Below are 9767 nucleotides of genomic sequence, written 5' to 3' on the forward strand. Positions count from 1 at the left end.
TTTCCTGGAACAACACAGATCCTTTCTGACAGGTTTCGTGATGGTTTTGTTTGTTTGGTAGATTGGTCATACTTGCAGTAATAGAGACTGAAATCTTAGGCCCTCGCACAAGCTCGGCAAGTACTCTACTACTGAACTACACTGTCAGATTTCTTTCAACTTTTAGAGAAAACGGTCTTTCTAAACTGCTCAGCCTGGCCTTGAAAACACTCTCTCTCTCTCTCTCTCTCTCTCTCTCTCTCTCTTCTCTATCTCTCTCTCCCTCTCTCTCTCTCTCTCTCTCTCTCTCTCTCTCTCTTTCTCTCTCTCTCTCTCTCTCTGCCCATCTCTTGGATCCCAAACTGGCTTCAAATTCACTTTGGAGAGGATGACCTTGAACTCCTGGCCCTCCAGCCCCCACCTCCTGAGAAGTTACAGGCGTGGTTCCCCACACCTGATCTACTCCCTAGGGCTTTGTAAGTACTGGGCATGCACCCTACCAATTGAGCTACAGCACCATAGCACGGAAATTATAATCCCGCTGCCTCAGCCTCTCAAGTAGCTAGGATTACCGGCCTGTGCCACTATGCCGGGTATTGCCTTTGTTATTAGTTGGTTGGTTGGTTGGTTTGTTGTCAATGTGTTGGTTTGTTTGTTTGGACAGGTTCCCACTATGCAGTCCAGGTTGGTCTGGAACTCTCGCTCTGCCTGTCTTAGCATCCCAAGTCCAGTGCTTCCAGCACAGAGGTTTCAGGTACTTCCTCAGACCTTCTGGACCGACGGCACACTACATGCTTTGGCTGCATTTCCCATCCGCCTTCCAAAGCAGGCATGTTTCTGTCCTTATTCTGTAGAGGAAGAATGGAGACACACCTAAGGGCAGAGGAGGCAACAGAAGTTACCTCTCTACTCTGACAAGGGTCACCTCTGAGTCTCGGAAACTCTTCTGGGCTTTAGCACCAGCACCAGGCTTGGTAGCTCCAGAATGGGCCAGTAGTGCCGTTCTGCATTGCCTGACTTACCTTGTGATGCCCAGTTCTACCACAGAGGACCCCACGTTTACACTTTTACTGTTACCCAGTGGCTTACTTGCTCCATGGCTACACCTAGTAGGAGGTAGAACACGAAGCCAGGCCTGGCTGATTTATTGTGGCTTTCCCAGCTGCGAGGTGAGTACCATCCTTAATCCCATGCCCGCCACTCACAGTGCAGCCTGAGTGAATGGCAGGTCTCTGCTTGCCTCCAAATTCCCTCTCCCTTTCAGAGGCATCAGCTGGGATCCCGCTAAGTGACAGGAGCTTCTATTCACCCCCAGTCTTAATGGACCCTAGGGAGTTCCTAGGTGACTTCTGATGGTATAGCCCTGCCCAGGATTGGCAAAGTCGAGACCCCTAGATCCACCGGATTCTAGGAAAGGGGGAAGTCTCACCCCTCTCCAGTGTGGGTTCAGTGTCTAAGAAGCCTAGCACATTGATGAGCCTCATCTTCTTACCCTACCCACTCCTCACAGCCTCGGGACCAGGTGTCAGATCTACCCGCTCTCGCTAAGAACCCGCTGCCTACAAAGGCCAGGTACTAAACCCTGGGAGAGAGCAGTCTGGAGGGTCAGCGAAAAGAAACAAGGTTTCTACCTCCCGCAACCCAAAGAAGCACAATCTGGGCGGGTCTTGGGAGTCTGTCCCACCCAGTCCCCGCCCCCTGTTCCCCAGAGCGCTCCCGCTGGCGTTTCCTGCCCTAAGCCCGCAGCTGCGCTCTATTTAAGGCGTCTGATGGGAGGCGCGGTCCTGCAGGATTCCCGCAGGCGCAGCTTCGGCCACTGTCGTCCGCTCCACCTGGGCCAACCCCGCAAGCAGGCGGTGAGTTTGGGGAGCCGGGAATACGGATCACTCCACCGCTGGGGGCTGAGGCTTGCTTGCCCCAGGGCGCTGGACACGATTGGAACCACCAGTGGCGCTCACCTAGCCTGCCTTTAGCCAGACTCTGTGCTCAGCGCCCTTCCCTCTTCGTTCAGTGAACGCTTAACGGAGAGATTCCCAGCTAATGAGAGAAAGAAGCAAGATTTGAATGTAGGTCTGGTAGTAACTGCTTTACTTCTAGGAAAAGCACACACACATACACTAACCCATTTTCACACACAACCTAAAATGCTCTGGGAAACCTTGGGACCTCCACTCTTCTATGGTCATTTCTTTTAAGGGTCTAGAATGACCGCACCAGCCTTGGAGGGAAATGGGATGGCGGCAGAGGCTAGGACCAGGTGTGTTCACTAAAGTCGCAGATGGCCTTTTTGTTGGCAGGTGGATCAAATGTCCTAGGCTTCTAAGTCCCTCATCCCATCCTCCCTCGCCCCCACCCCCATGGGCAAGTGCAAAGATTAAAATACGAGGCCCTCTCATTTTAAATGAGGCACGGGAGGAAGGTGGGAACAGGTGGGAACCTGGAACCTGAAGATGGCCTCTCCGCACCACCACCACCACTGTCTCGGTGTAACCAGCCTTGAGCGAAAGGGAGGAAGGGCAGGGCACGGCTATATGACCTTGGGCAAGTTCCTCCACTGGTCTGTTTCCATAGGAACCTCTAGTTAATCCAGACCTCTTTGGGATGTGTTCATCCTTGCCCACTGGCCTGTGAAAGAAGGCACAAATGTACGATTAGACAGGGACCCCCCAGCACTGGCAGGCCTCCTGTGGGCTTATATCTAGAAGGAGCTGAGAAAGGCACTGTGCTGCCCAGCTGATGGCTGTCTGACCCCTGTCTTCCCACAGAGAGAGGCTCTGGAAACATGGGTGACTGGGGCTTCCTGGAGAAGCTGCTAGATCAGGTCCAGGAGCACTCGACTGTGGTGGGCAAGATCTGGCTGACGGTGCTGTTCATCTTCCGCATCCTCATCCTGGGCCTGGCGGGCGAGTCCGTGTGGGGCGACGAGCAGTCCGATTTTGAGTGTAACACAGCCCAGCCCGGCTGCACCAACGTCTGCTATGACCAGGCTTTCCCTATCTCCCACATCCGCTACTGGGTGCTGCAGTTCCTCTTCGTCAGCACGCCCACCCTGATCTACCTGGGCCATGTCATTTACCTGTCTCGGCGGGAAGAGCGGTTGCGGCAGAAAGAGGGAGAGCTCCGGGCCCTGCCCTCCAAGGACCCACATGTAGAGCGGGCCCTGGCTGCCATAGAGCACCAGATGGCCAAGATCTCGGTGGCAGAGGACGGTCGTCTTCGGATCCGCGGGGCGCTCATGGGTACCTATGTGGTCAGCGTGCTGTGCAAAAGCGTGCTGGAGGCAGGCTTCCTCTACGGCCAGTGGCGCCTCTACGGCTGGACCATGGAGCCCGTGTATGTGTGCCAGCGCGCGCCCTGCCCCCACCTCGTGGACTGCTATGTCTCTCGACCCACAGAGAAGACTATCTTCATCATCTTCATGCTCGTGGTGGGAGTCATCTCCCTGGTGCTCAACCTGCTGGAGCTGCTGCACCTGCTGTGTCGGTGTGTCGGCCGGGAGATAAAGGCACGGAAGGACCACGACACATCCCCGGCCCAGGGCAATGCTTCAGACCCTTACCCGGAACAGGTGTTCTTCTACCTCCCCATGGGCAAGGAACCCTCGTCCCCACCATGTCCCACCTACAATGGGCTCTCATCCACTGAACAAAACTGGGCCAACTTGACCACGGAGGAGCAGCTGACCTCCTCCAGGCCTCCCCCCTTCGAAAATCCAGCCCCTCAGGGTGGCCGGAAGCCCCCTAGTCGCCCCAACAGTTCTGCATCTAAGAAGCAGTATGTGTAGGGAACTGGGGCTCGTGTCACTCAAGAGAGGTCCTGAGAAGTGTGTCTACCTTGGATGCCTCTCAGGCAGCCCCTCCTCAAAGGCACTTTGGAGACAACTAGGCCAAAGAGGTGGACACTTGCTGGGCAGAGGAGCGGATTACAGGTGGTTCTGGAATACTTGGAGCCTTTGTGATGAACCAGGGGACACTGTGGCTTCTTTCCAGAACGTGATTCTGCCCTGACGTGGTCATACAGGTGGGGGTGCTCCTGTCTAAGGGTGCTACGGGACCTCTGACCCTTTTCACCTAATCCAGAGGGACCCAGAGCCAACTGGACTCGTTGGGCCTCTTAGACCGCACATGGGGCCTTCATCACTCCCTGTCCTCCTGGGGAAAAAGCTGATGCAGGCTGCTGGCTCAGCTTCATCACCTGGACAGACACAGCCTGCACTGGATCTGGCCCTTTCCGGGGGAACTGGTTGGTGTCTTGTTTCTGTCGCTCGCCGTTTCACTGTTTATGCTTCTAAAATAAACAGGACTCGATCATCCGTCAGGTGTGTGCTGATGCTGTCCTGGGTGCCTGGGGCAGGGGAGGGAGGCAGATATTTTGCCCAGACTTCCTTTTTTTCTAGTCTTCTATCATCTGTCTTTCATCTCTACAGCCCAGCTCCGGTCAGTACCCTAAACCCTCAGACTCAAATCCTTCCTCTCAACATGGAGCCCTCACCACCCAGCCTTTTGAAACACCCTGGGTCCTGGCCTCTTTTCACCCACTCCCACATCCTATCTGGGATTCTGTTCATCAGCCCATTAACTGGTGACCAAAACAGTCTTTTCCCATCCTATCCCATGCCCGTCTGGTACCTCAGTCCCCTGCAATGTGCCCGAGCATGCCTGTCACCAAGACCTTCGTATTCTAAATCAAATTGACCCCAAATGTCCTTCCCTCCTCACTGTGGGCACCTGAGGACTTCAAAAAGAAGGGCTAAGGGTAAGCTGTGTGTTTTTTAAACCCTTTCTAGTCTGCCTATGAGAAGGAGCAAACCAAGGGCCTGTCTTAGCTCCTGTCCGTGTACCTCACTGGGGAGACTAGCCAGTGGTAGTGCAGAAGGTCCCCTTCCTCCTCTGCCACTCCCTGAAGTCTCTCAGTGTCTGGAGACCTGAGAAGGTCACAGCAAGAGTGAGGGCTTTCACACCTGGCTTCTAAGTTTATTGCTCCCACCGGTGTCAGCCATGTAGCCTGGAATCGATTAAGTCTAAGTCACCATTTCCCTCACCTTTAAAACAACAGAACCAGGCTGAGGATGGGGCTCAGTCGATAGAGTTCCTGCCTGGCGTGAACAGAGCCCTGGGTCAGGTCACCAACGTCACATAAATTCAGCATGGAGCTGGATACCTGCCACCTCACTCAGCTCTTGCGAGGTGAAGGCAGGAGGATCAGAAGTTCAAGGCCATCGTTGGCTATGTAGTGAGCTTGGGGCCAGCCTCGGCTTCTTCACAAAGCACATGAAATAAAATAAGCAAACAGAGGTGGCTGCCTGGCTTGGCAGAGTCAAGCCGCAAAATTCATTCCATCTCACCCTTTCCAGCGAGGCCAGGAGCATAACAACCGTCCTCCTCCAGGAAGGCTTCCCTGACTTCACCAGCAATGGCTACTACCTAGACTAGTAGTCTAGACCACTGAGTCTCTAAATGTTGCCATGGAAACACTGTACCGCCCTCCCTTTTTCCCCAGAGGCCCAGATCTGACAGAGAAGTAAGAGATGGAGCTAAGCTGGGCACAAAGAAGCAGGCCTGAGCCAGGAGGCCGAGACCCTTCTCAGTTGAGAGGGAAGCCTGTAGGCTCTCAGAACCACCTTGTCTGAGTCCCAGAAGCCTGTTTCTATATCCTCCACCTGACTCAGCTGGGAAAGATCATGGCAGAGGTTTAACCAAGGTGAGCATCCCAGCCTTGAGCTCACTTTCTCTGAAGCTGGTGTGGGGCCTGGGGTGTGGTTGGGCCTCAGAGAGTAACAGGCGTTGGGGCCTAAATTGGCAGCTACACAAACCTAAGGGCAAAGGAGCCCTGGGGTGTGGATGGAGCGGTGGCATGGGATCCTGTGGGGAGGGGGAGGGGCGGTGTGCAAGAAGACTTTGCAGTGGAGTGTGGAAGGCTCCATCCCACCTGCCTAGCATTGTCAAAGCCACTGTAACCACGGTAACAAAATACTGGAAAAGGGTGGCTGAGACGATACAAATGTAGCCTCTCACAGCCTGACCTGGAGGTCCAAGCGCAGAAGTTTCCAAGGCTCTGTGCGTGAGATCCCTTCACACCTTTCTCCTGGATCCTGGTAATTTTCTGAACATCTTTCTGCATTTTTTTAGGATTCTAGAAGCATCACCCCCATCTCGCAGGCCATTCTCCCTCTCCTTACGTCTCTCTTCCTCCCCCACCCCTCCGTGTGTGCACGAGTTCATATTGGATTTGATCCAAAGACGTCATTTCAATTTGATTATTTCTAGGAAAGACCCTATTCCCAAATAAATTTACATTTTGAGAGCCTGGGGGTTAAGACTTCAGCATGTCTTTGAAGGAGGACACAATTTGACTCGCACCGATACCCTGTTGATCCCCTCATTTCCAAACAAGAGTCCAGAAAGGTTGGGTAGAATGTACTGGCATATGCAAAACTCAGTGGTCTCCTGGGAGGCACGGCTGGACAGTAACTTTACATCATTTGGGTTTTTTTTAATTCCTTCTTCCCACCCATCCCTCCCCAGTGTCCACCAAGACCTGAGTAGTCCTGGGTCCCAAAACAGCACCACACAGGGGTAGGAGGAGACTTCACATCTACCATCCCATCTCTCACTCTCACTATGGTTCTGTCCATTCTCTGGGCCTCAGTTTCTCCCCTGTGAAAATGGCTGGGTCGGGTGAGAAATAAGACAATTAGACACAAGGGATGTGTCACAGCCCCTAGTCTGAAGCTCATGAGTGACGTGTTATTTTTCGTGAATCAGAACAGACTCAAGGTTATTTTATAAAAGGATGAATTCCAGGCCCTTGGATTCGCCACCACCTTCCTGGGTAGCCAGAGAAGGGCAGGGTTATGCGGAGTACACGTAAACAAAGCAGGGAACCGTGGCAAGCTGGGTGATATCAGAACCGCTTCCTGATTTATTTGTGCTGGCTGACTGGACACCAGGTTGCTGATCCGTGATTCTTCTTGTTTGTCTTTGATTTTTGTTGTTTGGTTTGGTTTTCGTGATCCAGGCTGACCTGGATCATCCATGGTGATCCACCACTGAATTAAAACTAAGTACAAGAAACGTGTAAGAATTCCACAGCGAAACTCACGAATTTGTATGTTAACTTAAAAAATAAAAGATATGGCTGGATGCAGTAGTGCGACACGGTTAATCTGCACTCTCTGGCATAGGCAGGCAGATGTCTGAGAGTTCGAGGCCAGCCTTGTCTACAAAGCAAGTCCAGACCAGCCAGGTTCGGTTCCCAGCACCAACATCAGACAGCATAGTGAGTTCAAGACCAGTCAGGCTCAGTTCCTAGCATCCACACCAGGCAGCTCACAACTTTGATTCCAGGAGATCTGACCCCTCCTTCATGACTCTCCATGGGTACCCCCCCCACGCTCACGAATAAATAAGTAAACAAATAAAATATATATTTAAAGTCATTCCTTTTCATATTTTTTCATGCTTATGTTCAGATAAAATCAGAATAACACTGTAGCCCTAGGTCTGTGTTCTGCCTTTTCCATTCCCCTCGTATCGTGAAATGCCTTTGGAAGCACAGCTTAGGTCGTGGGCTCTATCAGTAGCCCCTTAAGCAGGACCCCAGAATTGGACCTCCCGGTGCTCCCAATTCACCCTCTTCTGTGCTAAACAACACCGTGATATTGATGCTGCAGACACACTTTCCCAATTCCCATTTCTTTGAAAGAAAGATGTTCCAAGAAGTGCAGGGAAGGGAAGGGCCAGAAGCTATGAAAGTGTAAACGGAAAGAAATTTAGGGGCTTTCTTTCTGGTAATGAAAGTAAGTCATTGTGGATGATCCCGAAATACGGACACACGATAATTACGGGAAGTGACAGCAGTGACCTCCAAGTGGGTGGACACGGTGCTGTCCCAAAGGAGAGTTAGCCAAGGGAGCAAGGGATCCCCTGCTCCTCCCCCACAGTAAGGAAAACTGGACATTCGTTCTCTAAAGGGATAAAGCTGGGAGAAGCACCATGGCTGTGAGGATGTGAGATAGTAATGTGCTCAGGGGGGAGACGTCATCATCCGTGCTCTTTTGATCACAGAACATTGATTGATGAACAAGGCTAAAGGTAGAAGAGCTAACCCAGCCTGGAGGGTGCGGAAGCCTGCTGAGAGGTGGGGAATTGGGGTCTGAGAGGAGCTGGGGAGGGCATTCGGGACTTGTGCCCTGAAGAAGCAGCAAGGTTGATAGATTTCTTGTTCAGAATTGTGTTTTGTTTTGAGTTTGGGTGGGTGTTTTGTTTTATTTTTAATCTGTCAGGTAACCTAGACAGGAGGCAGCTTACTATTTTGTTGAGGGTGACTTCTTACTCCTGATCTTCTTACCATTGCCCCCCTTCCCAGTGCTAATACGACAGGCATGCTATACCTATATCAGGGTTGGTGGTGATGGTGTGTGCATGTGTGTGTGCATGTGTGTGTGTTAATTTTAAATATGTATATTGAAACTTTCACTATGTAGACATTAGCTAGCCTGAAACTCACTCTTTAGAACAGGCTGACCTCAAACTCATAGAGATCGGCCTGCCTCTGCCTCCCGAGTGCTGGGATTAAAGGCGTGTACCACCACTGCCTGGCTAGTTTTTATTTTTAATTTTGTGAATGTATATGTATCTGTGTTGTCCATGTGCCTACGTGAGTACAAGTGCGGTGGAGACCAGTGGGACCAGATCCCTTGGAGCTGAAGTTATCAACAGTTATGAGCAATCTGCCATGGCCTGGACTTGGAGATATATATATATATATATATATATATATATATATATATATATATTATTAAGCAATATATTTTCCCCATACCCCTCTCTTCTCCCCCCTCCCCTTCTATCCTCTCCCATGATCCCTATGTTCCCAATTTACTCAGATCTTGTCTTTTTCTACTTCCCATGTAGATTAGATCCATGTATTTCTCTCTTAGGGTCCTCATTATTGTCTAGGTTCTCTAGGGTTGTGAATTGTATGTTGGTTTTTCTTTACTTTATGTCTATTTATGTCTAAAAGCCACTTATGAGTGAGTACATATTATATTTCTCCTTCTGGGTCTGAGTTACCTCATTCAATATGATGTTTTCTAGATCCATCCATTTGCCCACAAATTTCAAGATGTCATTTTTTTTTCTGCTGTGTAGTACTCCATTGTGTAAATGTACCACATTTTCCTTATCCATGCTTCAGTAGAGGGGCATTTAGGTTGTTTCCAGGTTTTGGCTATGGCAAACAATGCTATGAACATAGCTGAGCACACTGGACTTGAATCTTCTGCAAGAGCAGTTTGCTCTCTCAACCACTGAGCCATCTCTCCAGCCCCCAAGGTTGTTTTTGATATGTTCTGCCTTGTGCTTTCAAAAAACTATATGTGTATGTATATGCACATGATATACAGACATACATGCAGACAAAACACACACATATATAGAATAAATAAAAAGAGTTCTGAAGCTGGGATCCTTCATTGCTTCCATGAAGAAGCACTAACTGAGAGGACAGAGTCCTCACTGGTTTCAGAATTTTCTGGTGTCTTGATCTTGGACTTAAAAGCACCCAGAACTTAAAAAAAAAAAAAAGTTTGGTTTACAAACCATCTATCTTATGGTTGCTTGGTTTGGGTTTTGATTTTGATTTTTTTGAGAAAGGGTCCACACTGCGGTCCAGGCTGTGTAGCTGTGTGCCTGTACACATGCATCTCAGTGTGATGACCATGGAAAGCAAAGATACTGAACTCAAACCAGTTCTCTTGCCCCAGCCTCCCCAATGCTGGGATGTAG

At 50.5% G+C, this 9767-nt stretch overlaps 1 protein-coding gene across 2 annotated transcripts; it reads left to right on the forward strand.

Moving 5' to 3' along the window:
* The first annotated feature begins 1684 nt into the window (after positions 1–1684).
* On the forward strand, positions 1685–4291 carry Gja4 (gap junction protein alpha 4). 2 transcript variants are annotated; one of them, XM_048434365.3, is made up of 2 exons: positions 1685–1835; positions 2745–4291. In XM_048434365.3, the coding sequence occupies exon 2, from the start codon at positions 2762–2764 to the stop codon at positions 3761–3763; it is 1002 nt and encodes a 333-aa protein (XP_048290322.1). In that variant the 5' UTR covers positions 1685–1835; positions 2745–2761; the 3' UTR covers positions 3764–4291. The 2 variants fall into 2 exon arrangements, with proteins under 2 accessions (XP_048290322.1, XP_048290323.1); XM_048434366.3 differs by lacking the exon at positions 1685–1835 and adding an exon at positions 1846–2045.
* The last annotated feature ends 5476 nt before the right edge of the window (positions 4292–9767 follow it).

This window comes from Myodes glareolus, chromosome 3 (assembly GCF_982192425.1).
Source record: "Myodes glareolus chromosome 3, mMyoGla1.1, whole genome shotgun sequence".
Classification (NCBI taxonomy): domain Eukaryota; kingdom Metazoa; phylum Chordata; class Mammalia; order Rodentia; family Cricetidae; genus Myodes; species Myodes glareolus.

Bases quoted from the DNA above. Each gene is read 5' to 3' on its own strand.
- Gja4 (XM_048434365.3), top strand. From the start codon at position 2,762: ATGGGTGACTGGGGCTTCCTGGAGAAGCTGCTAGATCAGGTCCAGGAG.